Source organism: Microtus oregoni, unplaced genomic scaffold, assembly GCF_018167655.1.
Source record: "Microtus oregoni isolate MIOR12 unplaced genomic scaffold, Mior012 000061F_ref0000440, whole genome shotgun sequence".
In the NCBI taxonomy this organism is placed as follows: domain Eukaryota; kingdom Metazoa; phylum Chordata; class Mammalia; order Rodentia; family Cricetidae; genus Microtus; species Microtus oregoni.
In genome coordinates, this window is record NW_024543871.1 from 6,831,850 (window position 1) to 6,855,451 (window position 23,602).

The 23,602-nt window shown below is 41.6% G+C and overlaps 1 protein-coding gene across 1 annotated transcript in view; it reads right to left on the reverse strand.

Moving 5' to 3' along the window:
* The window catches only part of Grpr (gastrin releasing peptide receptor), a 41,572-nt gene extending 19,243 nt beyond the window's left edge, over positions 1-22,329 (reverse strand). Inside the window, exon 1 of the mRNA XM_041640032.1 lies at positions 21,914-22,329. Within this exon, the coding sequence (XP_041495966.1) occupies positions 21,914-22,329 (416 nt within the window). The remainder of the gene's footprint in view (positions 1-21,913) is intronic.
* Positions 22,330-23,602: the final 1,273 nt, after the last annotated feature.

Here is a 23,602-nt window from a genome sequence, read left to right on the forward strand (position 1 = left end):
GTGTCTATCAGCTCAGGACCTACACCAAGAGCAAGAGATATATCTTCCTGGCTATAGTCACATTGTTCTCTTGGGTTTGGAATTTTAATATCGTCTACAACCTGTGAGGTTCTGTTGTGTTCTCTTTTGTTTCATCAGGACTATTTTTAAGCCACTTGTTCATTGAGGGAGGCTAGTTTAATTAAAACTAGATTACATACAAATACACATCAGTCCAGAGTGGCTGGCTGTGAGCTGAGCCACAGGGAAGAATGAGGCTGCCATTGGGTGGGGGCACCACTTCTGCTGCCTGGTGCAAGATAGTAATGGATCCTGTGGTAGAGTGGTCAGGGAGTGAGCTTCAGTTTAGACCCTAATGTTTAATTCATCCTTACATTTAAATAGAAGCCAATATAAATAGGTTTGATACTTTCCTTTCTTACCCATTATCTAGGTCTCAACTCTCTCTCCAAATGGGTGATCTCCTCTTTGGGGTCCACTGTCCCATAGGAAAGTTTCCAGATGATATAGCTAAGGTTTTAGTGGAATTCCTAGAAATCTTCAACAGAGATCTTCCTTCTTTGGGAAGAAGCCAACTTTAAAGTTAGGCCAAGGGAGTGAGCCATGACCCATGCTGTGAAACGTAATTGGACTTCCTCAAAGAGACCAAAATGTAATTGGTTTTCCTCAAAGAGATAAAAAAAAATAAAATAAAAACAAATAGTCTATGTAGGCAGGGTCCTTCCATGCCCAAGACAATTCTAAAGTTTTTTTATCTGGGCGCTGCAATTTCTCCACCATATCCTCTCCCAATAGACACCCTGTATCTTCTGGAGAGCATAGCCGGCTTTGGGGAGGAGAGATGTGGCTTATTTGTTCCATAGTACAATGAACGTCATTGTGTTCACCTTTCACTAAGGAAAGAACACTATTTCCCAAAGAAGGATTTTAAAATTCCCCCACCAGGTTAAGAGTTAACAGGCAGCAATATTTCCACATATTTCCTTTCTTCTTCAAAGTCTCACTTTGCAGCCACCATGTGGGACTTTTTTTTGTGTGTCTCTATGTTTTTATGTCTATCTTTGTTTGTGTACATCTGTGTATGTTTATCTGTGTATGCACCTGATGGAGGCCAGAGATAGATGCACGTATCTTCTTCACTTCTCCACCTCAGTTTTTTGAGGCAGGATCTCTCACTAAACCTGGAGCTCACTAATAGAGAAACTGACTGAAAGCCCCGGGACTCCTGCTGTCTTTGCTTCTCTACGTGGAGGGATTATAGGTGCAGGAACCCATGCTTGGGGTCTTTCATGTGGGTGCTGGGGATCTGACTCAGATTGAGCTGTCTCCCCAGGCATTGCTCTTTTGTGTAGATTTCTGAAGACTAAAACATCCATACATGGGTTTTAATCAGCTTGACGCAGTAATGAATCACCAGCACAGGAACAGCTGGAGCTCAGGCACTTGTGCTCACACTGACTATGCTATGTTTTGATTAAATGATCATGGTTTGTCCTCATAGCAATCCCGTAGGGCAGACACCAATATTACTGTTCTTTAACAGATGAGTAAACTGGGCTTTAGTACCTTTTCCAAGACCACCAATGTTAAACATTAGCGACAAAGTTTGAGCCTATTCACCATCATGAGAGCTTCCTAATCTGATGGTCCTGCAGTTGATCATGAAACCTGGTATTCCTGATATACTAACACACACACACACACACACACACACACACACACACACACGCACATACACCTCCCCCAATACACATGCGCAGAGAGAGAGAGAGAGAGAGAGAGAGAGAGAGAGAGAGAGAGACCCCTGGGTCCTAAAAGGGTAATCTGAATGAGACCCTGGAGCTGAGGTTTAAAAAGAAAAAAAAAGTATTGGCATCAATGAAGAAGCAGAAGTCTACAGGCTAGCATCTGGGACCATGCCAGGAATATTCAGAGAGAAAGCTAGTGATTCTGGGAGATGAGATTGAATGTGTAGCTCAGTTGAGCACTTGCGCAGCACGTGCGAGGCTTTGAGTTCAATCCTCAGTACCATAAAACAACAGCCACAGAGCCCTCTGAGTCTAGGATATGAGAGCTGTGAAACTCTTAGGGGTAAAGTGAGAAGAGAGAGGTAATCAGTTGTTAGACATCTTTTAATGCTTTCTCATAAGGAATTTGGCACCAGTTGAACCTGGAGCCAAAAATGAGTTTCATCAAGATGATCTAATTCCAGAGTTCAATGCTAATCTCATAAGGAAGCTTTTGAGAAGGGATATAAGCAGGCTGAAATATCACCCTTGCCCTCAGGTATGTTTAAAATGACAAAGGAAAGCAGTAACCCAGTTAAACTTCGGTAGGCATGCAAGGATCTTGGCACAAGCTGTTCATAGCCTATTCTTCAAAAACTTTATGGAGGGAAGAACATATATTTAGATCTCGTTACACCTTTTCAGCAATTTATGAGCCTCAAATTTAGAAGACCATTTCCAGATTCCATTTTTACACTGAAGTCAGACATAGTGAAGTCACTGTACCTTACAGCCTATCACTGAAAATGGAAAAATGAGACAAGACCCAAAGACAAGGTTCACTCACAGCCTGGGATAGAATGTATCATTGACTGGGGTCATAGACTGTCTTCAAAGCTGCTCATTCATCTCAAACAGACTCAGATGTGAAGATTTAAATGAAGTAGGGAGAAGTTACCAGAAAGTCCAGGAGAGTGTGGAATGCAAGACAGAGAAGGAGGAAGAGCAAGGGAATCCATAAGAGCCTCCGGAGCAAGTTACAGAACTGTACCAGCCAAGGACAAAGTGACAGAATTTACCCACCTGTCCCTAGCCCTCTTTGGCTGAGACTTGTTGAAGGTTGTTAATTCTAGGATGGCCTCAGCCTGTCCCAAACCTTCCTTGGGCACAATTTTTGCCCTTGATCTCCAAAAGGAAGCCCAAGTCTCCCAGGGCACACCAGGGGGATACAACCACCACCTGCAACAGAAATTCTTTTCCTGCTCCATTTAGTTTATTCAACATATATGTAAACTTTAAAACATTGGAGACTGTGTTTGGTTTTAAGTATATTTCACATTACTGGGGCCAAAAATAGAATTTCTAAATTACCCTGACAAAGTATGTTACAATTTTTTCCAAAACAAGATGCATTAAAATTCAAAAATACCATCATGGCATATGACTCATTCTGTTGAATTACAAAAGTTCAAAAGCAGTATATTTAAATAAATCTTGGTGAGAAGTTTGAGAAGTAGTAAGAGGGGTGGCTCAGCTCAGTAACTTACTGGGTCCTCCAGCTTAAGTTGGCATTGGTGGTGTTGGGGAGGGCTTATTGTGTAAGGAAGGAGCTGGGGGCAAGGAGAGAGGCAGAGTGGGGCTTGAGGACCTGAGACTCTACTTTCACCATTAACAATTTATCATGATTCTCTTTTGACTGTTTTGTTATTTAACGAAAACTTACATTGCATGTACTGTATACCTGGCACACTTCTCGATGGTTTTCAAGAATTAACTTAAGAAAGAGATAGATTGACACTAAATGATAAAAAGGTCTCTAATTCGAATTTTACTATGTAAGAGATGGATAGCTCTTGAAATGTTTTCTCTCATTAAATTCTAAATCTCACTTTAAAACAGTTATGCCCATACCTATTAGCATCCTCAGTCAAATGCCTTTGGAACTCTTTCTTGAGGAATAAAAGCCTAATATTCTATGAAATACTTTTCAATAATTACTCTTACCTTTATAAAATACTTATTATGGTATAATGTTGCCAGTACTATTCATCATTTCTCTCTGCCCTTCACATTCTTTCTCTCCCCTCTCTCTTCTCTACCTCTATTCTTTCTTTTCGCTCACCCTCTTGCCTTTTCACCCCTCATTCTCTGAAAAACTAGAATCTGAACAGAGGCTATCTGGCTCCTGAGTCCAGGCTTAGAGCAGAAGACTTAAGAGACCCCATTTCCTTTATCTGTGAAACCTTGGGTTCCACTTCCAATCTCTCTCTCTCTCTCTCTCTCTCTCTCTCTCTCTCTCTCTCTGTGTGTGTGTGTGTGTGTGTGTCTGTCTGTCTGTCTGTCTCTGTCTCTCTCTTTCACACACACACACATACAGAGAGAGAGAGAAAGAGAAAGAAAGAAAGATAGATAGATAGATAGATCAAGAACCAATTGACATAGTTACCTTAAGTCAGTAAAGATATCAACACAGAAGGTGAATAAGAGTGGTTTGGTTAACACAGTGCAAGAGTCCTGAGAGTACACCATGGAGGGAGAGAGAGAGAGAGAGAGAGAGAGAGAGAGAGAGAGAGAGAATTCTACAAACAAAACAAGAATTGCTAAGCAGTCTTATATGTGATGTTTTGATATAATTCTTCCCAAATACTTTTTTTGGTTGTTTTTACAGGATTAAAATTAGAATTTTTGTATCTTTTAACATCAGTCTGTCATATAAACATTTGGTGATATCCCACAGATGCCCCTCTAGACATCAGCCTGTACCCTGCCAATGCTAGCAAGCCTCTTTGGCCACTGTTTTTTCAAGGAAGTCTGGCGATCTCTAGAGAACAGAGTGTCTTCTTTCTCATGTCTCTGCCAATTAGCTCAAATGAAGCAAAGCACTCCCAGGTACCCAAAAGGCAGCATGTCTGGTAACATAGAAGAATATTTAAGTATCTATTTTTGGCAGGTTCCTATACTAGGAGCTAGCTAATGTGAATGAATCCATAAGCTTGGACATGAAGTGACTTTTTTTTTCAGACTCCATTCTGGAAATGAAGGACAATGATTCCGGCTGGGACGATGACTCAGTGGTTAAGAGCACATGCATGCAGTTCTTCCAGTTCCCTGCACCCATGTTTGGAGGCTCACACCATATGTAACTCCACATAAGGAAACAGGTTTGAGATGTTCAAGTGGCTCAGTTCTCTCCTGTCATGTGATTAGCTCAAGAGTCCTCTCAAGGCCTCACCCAACATTGCTCTGAACATCTTACAGACTCCAAGTTCTTTCCCATTCTCTGGCCATTTCAAGTCTTCAAAACTCACTAGGGATGACTGAGAAATGATCTTGCCAGACCCAGTTCCCTCCCCCTTCCCCCTTTATTATTCACAACTTATTAAACTTGTTCAGTGAGCTCTATGAAAAGGAAGCAACACCATGCACAATGTTGAAATTCAAAGTGGGAGGCAAGAAGCAGAGTGTTGTTGAAATACGGAGCGGCGGGCTGTGTCCCGCCACCCAGCTAGCTTTACCCCAAATAATTACACGGAAACTATATTCTTTTAAACACTGCCTGACCCATTAGTTTCAGTTTCTTATTGGCTAGCTTTTACATATTGATCTAACCCATTTCTATTAATCTGTGTAGCCCACGAGCTGGCTTACCAGGAATGATCTTAACCTGCGTCTGTCTGGAGTGGGAGAATCATGGTGACTCCCTGACTCAGCTTCTTTCTCCCAGCATTTCGTTCTGTTTACTCCGCCTACCTAAGGGTTGGCCTATCAAATGGGTCTAGGCAGTTTCTTTATTAATAAGAAATCACTCCCACATCAGAGTGTGTGTTGGAATATAGCTAAACTTTGCCATCCGAAGCCTTTCCTTTTCTGGGTTTAAAGTGTTCACTTCAGACAACCGAGGACATGCAGGAAGAAATAGCTGACTGAAAGACCTTGGCTTTGCTCTCGATTTTCCTGTATTCTGATCATGTGCTATAGAACCCCACCTCACCATTTACAAACATAGATGACAGTGGTTCTTGATGATCTGGAAAGCTAAGGTGTATGTTACGGCAGGAGACTTGAACCACTACAATAGCAGAGAGATGTAGGACCCCATGTGTGTGTTCATGTGTGTGACAAGAGGTCAGAAGACAATATTAAGAGTTCCTCCTTGACTGCTGTCCACTTTGCTTTTTTAAGACAGTGTCTCTCACTGATCTGGAGCTCATAATTCACCTGGATAGTGAACCCAGGATCACTCTTGTCTCTGACTTCCTAGAGCTGGCATTGCAATTGTGCACCACCATGGGAAGCTTTTTCACATTGTTCTGGGGGATTGAACACATACTTGCAAGGAAAGTGCTTGACCAATTGAACTACCTATCTTTTTGCAACCCAAGATTTTGGATTTTTTATATATAACGTTCCCTAGCAACTCCATCCTGGATAACTGGAATGGAATCATGGACTCTCCTAGGCCCACTCCATTCCAGAAAGTGTGCACACAAGTCTGCATCATGGACAGTAAACTATTTGGGACTTATTGACCAAATCGTGTCTTTGGGTTTTTTGGTATGGTCATGATATAATAATGGTTCTTTTTTACATTTTAAGTGGGATGTGTCAAAATTACATGGAATTCTAAGTTCAGCACCCATAAATAAATTTTACTGGCACACGGCCATGCTCATTTGTTTACACCTTATCTATAGCTGTTTTCATGCTACAAAAGTAGAATTTAGCAGTGGCAATGACGACCCTGTGGTCTTCAAATCCTCAAATGTTTATCATCTGGCTCTTTACATAACTGTTTGCCAAGTTCTGGCCTATGTGCACTGAATATGGGGACATGGCCAATGTTCCTGTGTTCTCTGCTTGTACCCCTCCAAGCTATTTATTCCATCTTTAAATAGCTGTAAGCCTGCCTCCCATCACACAACACTGCTTATTAGCCTTATTAATTTGTGATAATAAAGACAATAGGCCACTGAGCCCTGCCATTGGGCTTCTAGTACCAAGCTCTCACTGCTCAGCATACTGAGTCAATTCATCAGGACACTGAAGGACTAAATTGGTATTTCAGGCTCTGCTTGGCAATCTGAATGTAAAAGTTCCTGGCCAATGAGGATTTAAAGTCTAACTGGAGAAGCAAGATATCCCCCAGAAAAAAAAGCCCTTAATGAACATGACAATGACTTCTACATAGATCTTTGTGAAGAGCCCTTAGAGATGATGGCAATGGATCAATATGTGAAATACTGCTACCACAATAGAGACAAATGCACATATCCTTCTAATTCCAAATCTCTCTTCCATGGAACTATAGGCCTGAAAGCAGGAAGTCATCAAGTGTCATTTCTTTCACTTGAAGAAGATACCATTGTATCCGAGTACCATTTCCAGTTAGCTGGGAACGTCCCAGAGCCTAAGGCTCTAGATGCCCCTTCCGTGATGATTTCCCATGACTGCCCAATTTTTAAACTTTTATTATTGCATTATAATTACATTTCTCCATTGCCTTTCCTCCTTCCAAACTCTCCCATATGCCCATATGCCTTCTCCACTCTTCTTCAAATGCATAGCCTTTTTCATCAGTTGTTATTGCATATATATATATATATATATATATATATATATATATATATATATATATTCAGTCCATATAATGTTATTTGTATGTATGTTTTCAGGGCTGACCATTTGGCACTAAACAGCCAATTGGTATATTACTCCCTGGGGTAGACCTCTCCAACTTCAAGGTTTTCTCGGGTACCTATAGTTCTTTGTGTAGTCATTCCTATTTCTACTCTGACATGCCCATTGGTGTCATCCTTGTTCAGCTCGTGCTTGGAGAGTCACGTTGGTGCAATTTTGCTGGTGTAGCATCTGGTATTACTAGGAGACACAATCTCATAGAAAACTCCCTGTTCCTTTGGCTCTTACAATCGTTCTGCCCCATCTTCCACAATGTTTCTTGAGCCTGCGGTGTGGTAGTGTTTTGTAGATGTATTCGTTGGAACTGAGATCCAGAGCTGTGTGTTTTGATTGGTTGTAGTTATCTGCAGTGGTCTATAGCTGTTGCAAAGAGATGTTTCCTTGATGAATAGTTAGGACTGTACTAATCTGTGCCTATAAGGACAAATGGCTGAATAGGACTGTTATTTGTCTCCCTCCTTAGGATGCTTGCATAGTGCCTTCTGGTACCCTGAAAGCTAGTTTTCAGAGATGGAGCAAGACCATTGCTCTCTAAAACCTTGTGTCTTCCCTTAAGGCACAAGTAAAGAATGCTTAAAAATAAACACGGCTAAGCACTGGGCCGAGCTTCCGAAGTCCAGTCAAAGAGAGGGAGAAGGGATCATATGAGCAAAGGGGCCAAGACCATGATGGGGACACCCACAGAACAGCTGACCCAAGCAAGTGGGAGCTCATTGACTCCAGACTGAGAACAGGGGAACCAGTTAAGGACCAAACTAGGCCCTCTGAATGTGGGTGACAGTTGTGTGGCTTGGGCAGTTTGTGAGGCCACTAGCAGTGGAACCAGTATTTATCTAACTGGCTCTTTGAAGCCCATTCTCTATGGACGGATATCTTACTCAGCCTAGATACAGGGAGCAGGGCCTTGGTCCTGTCTCACCTTGATATGCCAGACTTTGTTGACTCCCCATGGGAGGCCTTACCCTTTCTGAGGAGTGGATGGGGATGGAATTGAGGAGGTGGGGAGAGCGGGAGGAGGGGAGATGGGGAAGTGCAGTTGGTATATAAAACGAAAAACTTTTAAATAAGATTTTTTAAAAAAATACTGAATACTGACTACATTTATGAGCATCCTGCAGCACATGCCTTCTTCGCACTATTTTAATTTTCAGTTCACTTTTCAATTCCACTTTTGTTGACAATCTAAGAAAAAATTGTGCTCTAATTCTTCTGTAATGTGTTCGATCAACTAATGTAATAACAGGCAATATCTAATTAGATAATCACCCAATAATGAGAGTCTTTTAAAATTTAGTTTGGATCATCATATTTTATCAGGCATTTCCAGGGCTAGAGAGATAGCTCAGTGGTTAAGTGCTCTTGCTGTCTTTGTAGAGGACCTGGGTTCAATTTCCAGCACCCATTCGGTGACTCACAATCATCTGTAACTACAGTTCCATGGGACCCAACACTTTCTTCTGGCCTCTGAAGCAACCAGTCATGCAAATGGTGCATAGACACACATACAGAAACAACATCCAAATAATAAAATAAAAAATAAAAGATGTTTTTAGAAAAGCATTCCCCCATAGGTTTTCATGGAAAAAAAACTACCTGCTGTTTTATTATAACATAATTTTTCATTGTTCTGAAAATTGTGTTTAAAGTACTTTTCCTAACAGACATTTGACCCAGATGTGACACTGCCGAACTCAACAGAACAGAACAAAACAAAACAAAATTAGCAAAGGGCAAAAGGAAACATTGAAAAGCTTGAAAGTGACCTATAGTTCTATTTATATGTAGACAGTGTAAAGAAAGAAACCAGTCACACAGACATGTTATTATCACAGTAAGTCGTTCTGCTCAAAAATAAATTTCCTTATTGCCAAATTTCATATTCCCCCTATCTCTTTAATATGATCATCAGTAGTTTTCACTGACCAATTAGCCTGAGTAGAACACAAAAGAAAGAGACAGAGATGAAAGAAATAGAGATGAAGAACAAAAAGGAGGAAGGCAAGGGAGACGGGAAAATAATAAAGAAATAAAACTAAAAATAGATTTCCATAGAACCCAGCTATGCCACTCCCGGGTGTTTACCCAAAGGATTCCAGGCTAATATATCACAGAGCTATTTGCACATCAGTGTTTATTGCAGCACTGTTCATAATAGCTAAGCCAGGGAACTAACCCAAGTAGCCAACAACAGAGGAAGGGGTAAAGAAAATGTGATGTAGATTGGAATTTTTTTCAACTATGAAAAAGAACCAAGTCATATCATTTTTGGGAAAATAGGTCTTCATTTTCTTTCCTGTTGGTGCAATAAAATACACAAAGACAACACAGAGGAGAGCTCATCTTGGCTCACAGTTCTAGGTTATATAGTACTTCATGGTGGCGAAGTTGCAGCAATAAGAGCTTGAAGCAACAGGTCACATTAAGTCCACATGAAGAAAAAAGGTCCCATAATTACCTATGTGTTGCTCCTCAGCTCCTTTATATATATATAGTCCAGGATCCCCTGGCACCGCCCACAGTGGGCAGGCCTTCCCACCTTAGTTCATGTTGTAGACCTTCTCAGAAGCCCTTCTCCCAGGTGATTCAAGATTGCATGGACAATGAAAATTAACCACCACACATAACTAAAGCAAATTAAGCCAGGGTTACAAAGACATCATATGCTTTCTTTTACACCTGGCTCCTAGATTTATATTAGATATAAAAACTGTGCATGGATATATTATGTGAAAGTAGAAGGAAAATCATCTGGGGAACCAAAAAGGAGTAATGAGAAGAAATGAGAAGGAGAACGGGGGAAGAGTAGAGTAGGGTGGGACACTTGCTCAGCATACAATTTGTATTTCTATGAAAATAGTTTTATGTCACCCACCATTGTGTACAATATAATGATACACAATGGCTTTTAAGATCAAACTCAAACTGGTCAAAGTGTAGAGAATAAAGTGGCCATACGGTCACCAGCCTCAATCAGTACATCAACCCCATACACACTGCAGGCTCCGGGGACATTTTGGAAGAAGAGGTGGAAAGATAGCAAGAGCCAGAGGACCAGGACACGACTGTGAAATAGTGTCTTCTAGACATAAAGAGTTTCTGAAAGAATCCATTTCTCCAGGGAAATTAGTCCCTATTCAGTCCCAAGGGTTATCTATAAACACGCGTACACTATGAACAACACTAATTTGACTTAGTAGGATGTGTACATTTGTGAGTGTGTAAATGGAGATTGTAGTTTTGTTTTCCAGCTGCCCAGACCTGAATAATCACACAAAAACTATATTAATGCCAACAATGTTTGGCCAATGGCTCAGGTGTATTTCTAGCTTGCTCTTACATCTTAAATTAATTTTTATTTGTCTATGTATTTTCATGTGGTCATGGCACTACCTCATTTTCTACATGTCTTGTTTTCTCTGCAGGTGGCTGGCATATTTCTCCTTCGGCAGCTACATGGCATCTCCATAAGTCTACCTTCTTTCTCCTTTGATCTTTTTTTGATTATCCAGCCTAACTATATTCTGTCCTGCCATAGGCCAAAGCAGCTTCTTTTTTAACCAATGGTAATAAAACATATTCACAACATATAGAGTGGCATCCCACATCATGAGTGTGTTTGTATGTATGTGTGTATCTATATCATATGTATTGTCACATATGTATGTGACAATAATAATTGCAGAAAAAGAGGCAATGAATTTGAGAAAGAGTGGGAGACATAGGAGAAACTAGAGGAGAGAGCGAGGGGGTGGGCATGATATAAATATAACATTCAAGTATGAAATATATTACCTAAGAAATTCTCAAACAATTTAAAGAAACACATCTGAAAAACACTCTGGCTCTTTTCTTCCCATGAAATTTCAACCCTTACAAACGCATTGTGTAACTAAATTTCAGCTTCAACTCCTGCTTACTGGGCTGAGAGTCCCTGCCTAGTTTCAGGATCCCTGAGGCTTTGATGCTCCTGCACTCCCGCTCTCCCGCACTCCCCGCACTCTCCGCAGTAGCAGTAGGTACTGATGCAGACCTCTGCTGAGGTTTCTGACTGACTCACTTTGAAGTGAGCCAGAACTCGGTTCTCTGATGCTAAATTGCTGAGGGGGTTTGAGACTCTCAATGCTGACCTCACGGGCCCAACTAGGTAGCTGGAAACTTCATGTTAGCCGAGCTGGGCTGAGCAAACAAACGCCCCTTTCAGCGCAGCTTAGAAGGTCTTTCAGAGAGGTGGGGTCAGCTTTTCCACTCCTGATCGTGGCAAACTAGCTAGTGACCGGGCAGAGCTTCAGAAACAAAATGTTAGGGAAAAAAATCTCTTTGAAACCCATCAGAGGCGATAATAATGCGAGAAGCTGGAATCCTGGGGAGAAATGAAGGCTAGCATTCTGTATTATTCTCCCTTGAAGCCTTCACAGATTTCAATCAGCTATTGGGTGAAGATAGGTAATAAGGGCAGTCCAGGAGCCCCTGAAGGAGGGGCTTCCAGGCTAACAGCCTGGAGGTTAAGCTGAGATCCCCAGAGGGGTAACCATCAGCAGAAGAGGAAAACTGGAACTGGACCAGGTTACAGATTGGGCCTGAAGTACCCCCAAATGCAGACCAACGCTCACAGAGGCCACAGATCAGCTTCCAATTTGTTCAGTTCCAGTTAAGATTGATTCAGTACTACCTTCCAGCTACCAACAAGGGCAAAGGCTATATTTTCTGAATATAATAGCACCCAGAGCCTCAATTTACCTAAAGGTTTTCATACACAAATATAGGCATTCAAACAAAAATTGCTTGGTCTTGCAGGAGACAATATAGGTAGGCTGTCGTAGGACAATGAAGAAAAAGTTACAATAGAAAGAGATTTCCCCAAATGGACTAAAACCTTCAGGACACAGATTGAAGAAATAATATGAACCCCAATAATGTGAACAAACAAACAAACTATACATCTATATGCACCACAGTAATACCATTCAAAGTTGAAAAAAGACAAAAAAATGTTAGATTAGAAAAAAATACAATATCGTTAAAGAAACTACAATAAAACTGTGACTTCACAGAAGAATTCAGATGATGATGAATAGTAAGAGCAAAGTGTTAAGAGACAGAAACCTTCCTCTCAGAATTCTGAAAATATTCTCCAAAAGTAAACCCCAAATAAGGCAGTATCAAACATAAACCAAGAGGACGTGTCGCTACTGGACTCACTACTAACTGGGACACCATAGGGAGTTCTTTGGCCAGGAGGAGACTGATCTCTAGAGACCACAAAGGAAAGAAAAATGCAGGAAAGACAAATAGGAAGATACAGCAAAATCTAAGGGAGCATAGGGAGGAGAGGGTGGAAGGGAAGTGGGGAGGGAGAGGAGAACAGGAAGGACCAGGGAGGTCCAGTTGACAGAAGGTTGCAGAGAGAGAGAGAGTAAGGAAAGAGATATCTTGATAGAGGGAGCCATTATGGGGTTAGCGAGAAACCTGGCACTAGGGAAATTCCCAGGAAACCACAAGAATGATCCCAGCTAAGAATCTAAGCAATATTGGAGAGGGCGTCTGAACTGCCTTTCCGCTGTGATCAGATTGATGACTACCTAATTGTCATCATAGAACCGTCATCATAGAACCGTCATCTAGTAACCGATGGAAACGGATGCAGAGATCCACAGCGGAACACTGAGCTGAGCTCCCAGAGTCCAGTTAAAGGAGGGAGTGAGAATGTGAGCAAAGGGGTCAAGAACATGTTGGGGATACCCACTGAAACAGCTTACCTGAGGTAATGGGAGCTAACTGACTCTAGACTGACAATGGAGCAACCAGCATAGGACCAAACAAGGTCCTCTGATTGTGGGTGACAGTTGTGTGGCTTGGGCAGTTTGTGGCAGTGGAATCAGTATTTATCCCTAGTGCATGAACTGGCTTTTTGGAGCCTATTCCCTATGGATGTCCTACCTCAAGTGATGTGACAGACTTTGTTGACTCCCCATGGGAGGTCTTACCCTCTCTGAGGAGCGAATGGGAAGTGGTGTGGGAAAAAGGTAAGGGAGCAGGAGGAGGAGAAAACACTTGGGGAGGAAAAGGTTTATTTCACTCCCAGTTCCATGTAACAGTTCGTCATCAAAGGCAGTGAGGGCAGGAACTCAAGCAGGGCAAAAACCTGGAGGCAGGAGCTGATGTAGAGGTCATGGAGGGGTGCTGCCCACTGACTTACTCCCCAAGGCTTGCTCAGCTTTCTTACAGAACTGAGGACCACTAGCCCAGGGATAGCACCACCAGTAATGGGCTCAGTCCTGCCCCATCAATCACTAATTAAACATGCCCTCAGGCTTGCCTACAGTCTGATCTTCTGGAGGCAATTTTTCCTTGAGGCTCCCTCCTCTCTAATGTCTTGTGTCAAGCTGACATACAACTAGCCAGCACAGAAGGTAAGAAAAGAGAGACAAATTATAGACCAGGTGTGAACAATAAAAAAATCAAGTAATAAGGTAAGATCTTTGATTTAGATATATAAGTAGAACCAAATTTACCAGTGTGTGTTCGCAAAGCAGAAGCCTGTGACCAAATTACAAGTTATCAAGTGTATTGCATCAATTTGCTTGTGTTATTCAAAATCACGAAAATACCAAGACCGGTGAAGATAGCAAAAAGCTCATAGTAGGTGCCATTCATCAAATGAGTACTTAAGATTACTCAAAACACAAGAAAATGGAACTACTGTCAACTTTAGCAACCTATATAGGAAGCAAAACTTGGTAGTGGCTGCAGTAATTTGAATGTCCTCCCTCCACCGAAAAAAACATAGGGTTGAAATTTGGTTGTCTTTCAAGCAGTACAGTGTTAATAGGTGGGACCTTTAGGGAGTGGTCAGATTATGAGGTCTCCAACCTTAGTAATGGATCAAATGCCTTTGTTGCAGGAATGCATTAGTTTCACCAACAATGAATGGCTACTTTTTACAGTTCAGTGAATTTGTTTTTATTATGATATTTTTTGCATGTATGTATCATTGTGCTTTCGTTATATTCACCCCTCTGCTATTGTTAATTTTTCTCCTTCCCAATAGTCCTTCAATTTTCAAGTCACATATATAAAGCAAAGAAAGAAATTCTCAGGAAAATAATCATGGATTGTATGTAGTCAGGAGAATGGAAGACATATATCCACGCTAAAGCTGTAACTGAGCACTTACGCCAGATTTATTCGTCATCACCCCAAGCATGGACCCTCACTACTTGCTAGTACTTCTTGGATGTCACAGCCTACAGAACAATAAGCTAAACACATTTCTTTTGTTTATAATTTACTCGGTTTGTAGTATTCTGTTGTAACAAGAGCAAAACAAGATTAAGACAACAGTTCTCAAAAACTCTATAATTCTAAAGGTTTATATGTGATAGGCTCAATAATGAGATGTGGAAGTTGGATGGAAACTTTTCTAACCTCTACTAAAAACTGATTTTAATCATCTATGATAGAACACAGCTGTACCCTTCTAATTTCTGTTTTAAATTTTTCTCCTCATTTTAATGTCAAATTTTCACTTTTCAAGGAAATTGTAATTGTAAGCCATGGTATCCTATTTTTTTTTGACAATTTCACACGAGTACTGTATTTAAATCATTTCCATCCCTCCTCCTCATCCAACTCCTCCTATGTTTCCCCCAGTTGTTCTTAATCCATGACCTCTTCTCCTAGAATTCCAATTCATGCATACATATACATATGCCTATAGAAATACAGTCCGCAGTGTCTATTTCATGTTGCTCTCATGTGTAGTGCTAACCATGTGGAAATGGATAAGCTACCAGGGGGCTCTTTTGGGAGGAAGACTGATTCTAGTTTCTTATAGAAATGACTGTTCTCAGGACTGGGAGTGTGGCTCAGCTGTAGAGTACATGTCTAACATGCATGCCTAAGGTCTTCAGTTCAGCCTCAAGCGCTTAAAAAGAAAGCAAAGAAAAGGAAATAATACGTCCCAGATGATGGTTATTTTAAGAGGAATCAGATGAGGATGGAGCCAAAATATTTAAGAAAACAAGCATGGTCAACTCAGGAAACTAGTTAGTAGGTATTATCATACTTTTCTAAATTTTGTGATGACTATGGAATTTATTAACTCTTTTAACTTGTAATTCATTTGATTATCAACTCTATTGTATAAGTTCTAAATGACTTTAAACATTTGTTTGTTAAACCTTTTGTTTAAAATTTCTTTTGGTTTTTCTTTGTTAAAAACTCTCCTCAGTTTCCACAAAGCCTAGCTCCTGTCATCTGTGGCTGGCACCACTGTTGTTCTTGTGTTACTCTGAATCATCAGAGGAAATGAACATGATTTGCAGATCATAATCAAGTATTCTAGGTGCATCCGGTACGAGCCATCTGAATTCATTCATCCCTTTATTCCTCCTTTCATGAATCTTTCATTTCATCTACTCAGCAAAGATATCTTGAGCACTCAGTGCAGGCTAGAAACCGCTCTGGTATCCGAGAATGCATTAACAAATGAGATTGATTTCTACTTTATATGTGTATTTAATCAAGGGTGTACCCACCCTGTGTGCACATGTGGACAGAGGTCAGCAGTTGACATTATCGCTCTTTATCTTATATTTTGAGACCGGGACTCTCACTGAACCAGAAGTTGACAATTCAGATTAAATGGATGGCCAGCAAGCCCCCAGTATCTCTCTATCTCTGGCTCCCCAGTGCTGAGATTACAGGCATGTTTTGGGGATCTAACTCATATCCTCATGTTAGCACGACAAGCACTTGGCCAACTGAGCCATCCCCCCAGTCTCCAGACTCCCATTTTTTGTGCTTATGTAATTACAGTATGACAAAAAACAGGAAAGAAATTCTCAAGAAAAATAATCATGGATTGTACGTACTCGGGAGAATGGAAGCCATATATCCACGCTAAAGCTGTAAATGAGCACTTACGCCAGATTTATTCATCATCACCCCAAACCGAAAACACTCCTACTGATCACGAACAGGAGGACAGATAAATAAAACATGGCACATTGATGCTGTGAATATGACACAACAAAATAGGAGTGAGTTACTTACAGATGCAATACAGTGTGGTGAAAAGTACCAGACTATATGCTACCATTTATGGAACATCCTGGAAAAGATGGAGGTTTTCAGGAGCTGAGATGGAAGGAGGGGGTACACTCCAAAGGGACCAGAAAGAATTTGAGGAAGCTATAGAAATGATATTTATTTGGACTGTGTCGGTGGAGGTGATGTGGCAAGGTGGGGAATTTCAAGGCTTATTGATGTCCCCCCTAAGAACTTACTATGTATAACTTCCATCCCAATAAAGCTGGAAAAAAGAAATAAAGTGGTTGGCAGGATGGCGTTGGCCAGTTTGTTAGACCGAGTGGCCAAGGAAGGTCTCTTAGCGAAGGCCACTACTGTGGAACAGAAACCTTTTGCATGTCCCTCTTTGCTTTTACTCAGAGGTGATAAAGAGGAAAGCTTCTGTTTTGCATTTTATGTTGAAAGCATGTGTTTTAATTAAGAGAGAATTTATGCAACCCCACACACCAGGAAGATTTATAAGTGCAAGAATGCAAATTTGGTCTATTTTTAAAGAATGTTATTGACAGGCACAGTTCAAAAAAACCTCACCAGGGAGCCCTTTCATGAGATGCTGCGTGTTTCATGATGAAGTTTGTGCTTTTTTTTTTGCCATCATGCATATTAAGTTGCCAGAGATGATACTTAATTAATCACATAAAAGCCTGACACTTGAAAAGATAATGTGTGAGAGACAAGATGAAGGTTTTTGTTGCCCGCCTCTCTCTCCTCTTCTACCTCATTCCAGTTGAGAGAGAGCCTGGCTGGGAAGCCCACTTCCTCAGCGCCTGGACCATACTCATTCCCAAATCTGGTGGCTACAGGGCTGCTTCGCCATGGTTATGGGCAGACACAAGTTATACTTCCTTCCAGAGTGACAGCTTATGCCTCTGAAAACCAAACTATAGAGAACTTGGAACTGGCAGCCCACCCAACTTCCTCTAACCAATGGACTTTTTTGGATGGATGCCTTAGAAGAAACTAAATTGAATCTTCTTTTTGTGAGAAAGAGATCAATCTCCTCAGAAACCAGGAAGCTAGCCATAGTAGCCAGAGACCTGTTGACATGAACAGAGAGAAGGATCCTTTCTGTGTTGGTTCACTCAGCACCGTCTTTTAGAACAGCCCGATTTTGAGCCTGTAGCTCCCAATGTCAGGAGAAGGGAAATGGAATCAGACTGTAGTTTGATTGTTGCTAAAGAAAGTGTCAAGTTTTGCTAAAGAATTTGTGGCTTGCAGTGAAGGGAGTAAGGCTTTAATTTCCCTTCCTTCCAAGTTTGTCCTGAAGGTTAAATCGCATCACGTGTTTCTTGTTTCTATGTTAAACAAGGGTTGGAACTTGAAAAATTCCTGCTTCGACTGCTGTCAGCTTGCTTAGACTATGTGCTCACTGCTCAAACATCAACCAGACTGTAGTTCCTCAACTCTTATAAGTAGAGCGGACCCTGGGTGTTAAGGGGAATATGAACTTTCTAGAGCTTCCCATCCCAGTGCTGAGAAGGCACAGAGACAGGTAGATCTCTAGGGCTTGTTGGCCACGCAACCTAGCCTACTTGGTGAATTCTAAGCTAGTGAGAGACTCTGTCTCAAAAAACGAACAAACAACCAAACAGGAAACATGGACAGCTCCTGAGGCTGACCATTGGCTTCCACACGTACATGCATGTGGATGCACACAATTCTCTCTCTCTCTCTCTCTCTCTCTCTCTCTCTCTCTCTTTCTCTCAAAACAAGACAAGCTAACAAACTCGGCCATTTTACTTGGCCATTTTACAGGTAATTAAGCCAAGGCCAGAAAGTTAGTTAAGCAACTCGATCCAACTCCCCCACATGGATAGAAATAGCAGATAAATGTCTAAAACACAGGCCTGTTGGTGCCCACCCAAGCCTATGCATGGGGATGAGGAATGGAACCGTATACTTGTAAAAAAAGAAACATGTTGAAGAGTGGACTCAACAAGATGTGACCATGCATGAGTGCATTAGTGTATTGTGAAGGCAAGTGCAAATGGAGAGAGAAGACGGGAACCAAAATTGGAGGGGTTGTAATGTGAACCTGAAATTGGTCAGCTGTGGTAATCCTGGGATTCCACTTATTGAGACGACCTTGAAATCTCCTTTTTGGGGATAGTGACATTGGCACAAAGTTTTCTAGGAACATGTTCTTTCCTTAGTAACAAAGACTCAACCTCACCTGTGGATAGAGAGGGCTGCAGAAGGGCGGTTGACATGAGCACTGGCATCACTGCCAATCTATGGTGGGTAGGCACAGACGATTGCTGCTGTTGAGTCCCACTCACAAGTTGGAAAGCTTGTTTCAGTAGCTTCAGGTGGGGCCTAGGTTTCTGTAGGGTTTGGAAAACCCCCTTTGGTTATGATGATCATCCACCCTGGACAATTTGGTTGATCCTTTTACCAAGCTATTATATATGGAGGCTCATCTGGAAACTGCCAATATTTAATAAATATAGGCACTCATAACTCATAATACTTTAGAAATAAAGTATTATGCCAACCAAGAGATATAAAGTCCCACCTCTAAGTAAGAAGCCATCTGCAATTGATAGCTGTTGAGAGAGGGAAAATCGATTGTCTTCAATAGAGTGGCACTTGGTATATCAACCACACCCCAGAGCAGGACACCTGCTCAGGAGCAGCTGACCAATACAAAATAGACCCCATGCTTGTCTATTTGTGTGTGTGTGTTTTTGTTGTCGGTTTATTCTTTTTTTTTTTAAAAAAAGAGAAGAGCATGAAGTTGGGGAGGTGGGGAGGTGTTAGGATCTGGGAGGAGTTGGGGAAGGGCAAAGAATATGATCAAAATATATTGTATGAAATTTTGGGGGGAAAAAAGAAAGAAAACCACCAGGCAGTGGTAGCACACGCCTTTAATTCCAGTACTCGGGTGTCAGAGACAGGCAGATCTCTGTGAGTTCGAGGCCAGTCTGGTCTACAGAGCGAGGTCCAGGAAGGCTCCAAAGCTACAGGGAAACCCTGTCTCGGAAAACAAAAGCAAACAAACAAACAAAGAAAACAAAACAAAAAAGAATGGAATACCCAGAAAAGGTTCTCAGCCCCAAATAAGAAATACATCAGTGTTCATCAGGATAACTGAGGTCTTTTCCTTTAGTGGGATCCTGCACACAATCTAAAAAACTACTGCTAAACACACTAACACGGATGAATAGCACAGAACTCTGCCAAGCATAAGAAGTCAGATAAGTTGTATTCATTGTATGATTCCATATGAAAACAATAAATAATACTGGGCGAATGAATCAAAGTAACAATTGCCTCTCTCGGGAAGGGGCAAGGTACTGGAAACCTTTAATATCTCAACGGTGTAGTGGCTACACAGTTACATGTAAAATATTGAGCTGCTAACTTACTCTACTGTATACATAGATGACACATTGTAAAATATAGAATTCATATTTACATTGCCAAATCCATAAAGCCGTTGTAAGAATCTTGTAGCTTTCAAACATAAGATAAATAGGAAAGTACAGTCTTGTGTTATCATCCAACTGGCAGGCCACTGAAGGCAGTGTGATGCAGCACCTGTAATTCTGGTGACCCAGCAGCCTTTGCAAGGCCTAGCCAAATACAGAAAGTTAGTGAGGACACACTGCAGCTGTGGTGGCATTCAACTCAGCTTTGCACGGAGCTTTCCCTGACTGCTGATGGCGAGTTCGGTTTGCTCTGCAACTCTGGGAAGAGGGTCCCTGCAGCTGCGGTTTTCCATTCCATGCCCTCCCTTTCCACTCTGTTCGCCTCCCCGAGGAGACAGTAAACACCATCTGGACCACTGCATTCACCAGCCCGGAAACCCAAATCTCTTCTTCCCATCAAGAAAATTATACTCAGCCTGACGTGCCCTCCACCAGTGGAAACCAGCCATGGAGCTTCGGCCAGCTCCACAGTTTGCTGGCCCTGAACGAACGCAGAAAACTATCTGTGGTCATTAGGACCTGGGGGTGGGGGGAGGCAAAAAGGCGGCGTGCAAGGAAGATGAGGGTGAGTGGAGGATTCCTGTCTGGTCCACCCAGTACCCTCATTTCTGAATCATTCCTTTGAAGTCTCTGAGAATATCATCTGTACTGAGCAGTGTACTTTAAGTAGCTTAGGATAAACACATGGCCGCAGACACTGATAACACTATCTTTATTTGTCCATTACTTACCAAGGCCAGCTCACCTGAGGACAGTTTGTTCCTTTATACAAAGAAACTCCAACACCACATGTATTAAGTTGTAGGCCATTTTCTTCAGATTCTAAACTTTTAAGAAATGTACCTATGCTTTTTCCAGTATACACTCTGGTCCTATGTATCCTTAACATATACCATATAGTTGAGTTAACAGCTTGTAATCTCTGGTCCGCTGGACCTGTTTTTCTTACTTTAGCTATTTAGCATATGCTGCATCTGATAGTCTAATCATTTCTGTATTCAATCTTCAGAACATTAGATATGGTCAACAATGTATGTGAATATCCTGCAAATATGTCTTTCCTTGCTGTTCAAACATGGGTTTTATTTTTTTAACATGGTAGATGTTTGATAAATGCATGAGAACAGGTTTTAAGATTATGTCAGTGCAAAATCACACACATATATATGCATATATGTGTGAGTGTTATATATATATATATATTCACAAAGATATATATATAGATATAGATAGATATATATAGATATAGATATAGATATATATATATTCACAAAGATATATTTTTCCAGAATAAAAGTGGACATCCAGCCCACTAGGCTCCAAAGACATTGAACATAGAAGGGCATTAATAAAGCTATTAAAATTAGAAGTCAATCTTGAGCAACACTTGCTTAGCCAGACCAAAGGGAACAATCATGTTTAAATGCACTGAAGGACAACTTGGAAAAATCAACACACAATTGTTCTGTTCAGACACACCTAAAAATCAGCTGTAAGAAAAGTTAAGACTGTCCCAGGAAGACAAAGTTCTGAGAAATGGAGCCTATTTTTCTTTCTCAAAGATTTCACAGAGGGGCAGTGGAAACTTCTCTGTTTTCTGAAAGGTTCCGAATTGCTTCTAAGACACATTAGCCTGATATTGAAACTATGGGGTGTAATTGTCTTTTTCACTGCTCAATTAATTTTTTAGGGAGGGAGAAGACAGGATAGACAGTAATTTTTCTTCAGAAAAAAATGTCCCTTGGTCTCGGGCTTAGAGATTTAATTCTCATTTGTTTCCTCCTGTCTCCGCCATTCACTCATTTTTCTTTTCTTAAACTAATATGCCACACTCCAGACGTAATTTCCAGAACAAAACCATGCCTGGAAGGGAGTTTGAATTTGAGTAAAACTTCCCTTTCCTGAAGGCAGCTCTCCTGTGTGGTCCACCACCCCAAGAGAGGACATTAAGTTCCAATCAGTACTTACCTGTCTGCGGACAGTGCCGTAAGTGTGAAGACAGACACCCCCACTGAGGTAAGCTGGATAAAGGGGATCAGTTTGCAACCGATCCTGCCAAAAAGCCATCTGTCAGCCAGGTACTTGCTGGCATCCACAGGGGCACACGTTACCAGCAGCAGCAGGTCTCCCAAAGCCAGGCTAGAGATGAACAGGTTCGGCACATTTCGCATGGACTTGACTGTACAGAAGATCTTGATCAAGGTGATGTTGCCAACGAGGCCTATCACGATGATAATCCCATAAACTGCAGGAATGATATAAATGATTCCCGGGTGGAACCAGTTGTCCATCTTGGGGGTATTCAGACTTTGATTGAAGGTGTTGTTGCAGTACAGGAAAGAGTCCACTTCCAAGTTCAGGTGGGAACAATTGTTCAGAGCCATCTCAAGACCTCTCTCTAAAAAAAGTACCTTTAAGATGCTGCTTCTTGGCCGGGCGGTGGTGGCACACGCCTTTAATCCCAGCACTCGGGAGGCAGAGGCAGGCGGATCTCTGTGAGTTCGAGACCAGCCTGGTCTACAAGAGCTAGTTCCAGGACAGGCTCCAAAACCACAGAGAAACCCTGTCTCGAAAAACAAACAAACAAACAAAAAAAAAAAGATGCTGCTTCTTAACTTCTGGTTTTGCAGTCAGGTGATGAAGTTAAGATCTGTGCTAGGCTCTTGATCCCCTTTAGTAAAAACACTCTGAATGCATACACACTGGTATTCCAAAAGCTAGCTTAGTACGTTGATGTTGGTTCTGCCCCAGCCTCCTCACCACCAGTGAGCAGTGCAGTGTAAATGCCCTAAGTTAACAAGCAACAGAAACTCAGCCCAAAGAAAAGCTTAAGATTAAGCCCAATCTGACCCAGCTCTTCCTACCTCCATTCTAGTCTGAGTCCCTCTGGCTGCAGTTTACCAAGAACTTTGGGATTGGTATTTTCACACAGCATTTCCCGTCTTTCCTGATATGTAGAACCTGGAGGTTTAAAGTGGGTAGAAAAAAACTGCACCAAGAAAGCCTCCAATCCTATAGGCAGGATGCTTTGCACGTCACTGGCTTCCCCAGCAAATGGCAGCTCTCCTGAGCTGGGGCTCTGAAGAGGAGCCAGGACCACGTATAGACAGCGAATGCCAGCCCCCTGCTGGACGCTTCAATCACTACCCAGCTGCCGGCTTTCTCCAAATGAGAACCAGCCAGCAGATTGCAACTCCTGGGGCTTAACAGATAGATACCTTTCTTTGCCTTTTCATTTAAGCCAGCAGCACCTATGGTCGGTATTTAATAAATGCTGCTCTCTGCAGCCTGGAGCTATCTCTGATACTATCTCCATGAGTTCATATGTGACTCATGACACATAACACTCCCCCTTTCTAATCTTTACTAATACATTAGAATGGCACTTCCGGGTCTGTGTGTGAGCTGTCCTACTTAGTCGCTCTGGAAAAGGGACTGCTAATAACAATTGCATGCGCAGAGCTCACACCATAAACATTCAGCCACAGACCAGGAAAAGCAGAAGCACAGTGCACATGGGCTCTTTCCTGAATATTTCCCAAGTCCCCATATTCCTTAACCATGGAGCCAGCTGCATGCTTAATACTCAAAGATCAATAATCTTTTCCAGAAGAAAAAAATTGCTTTTTCTTCTGATCTAAAAACATCACATGAACT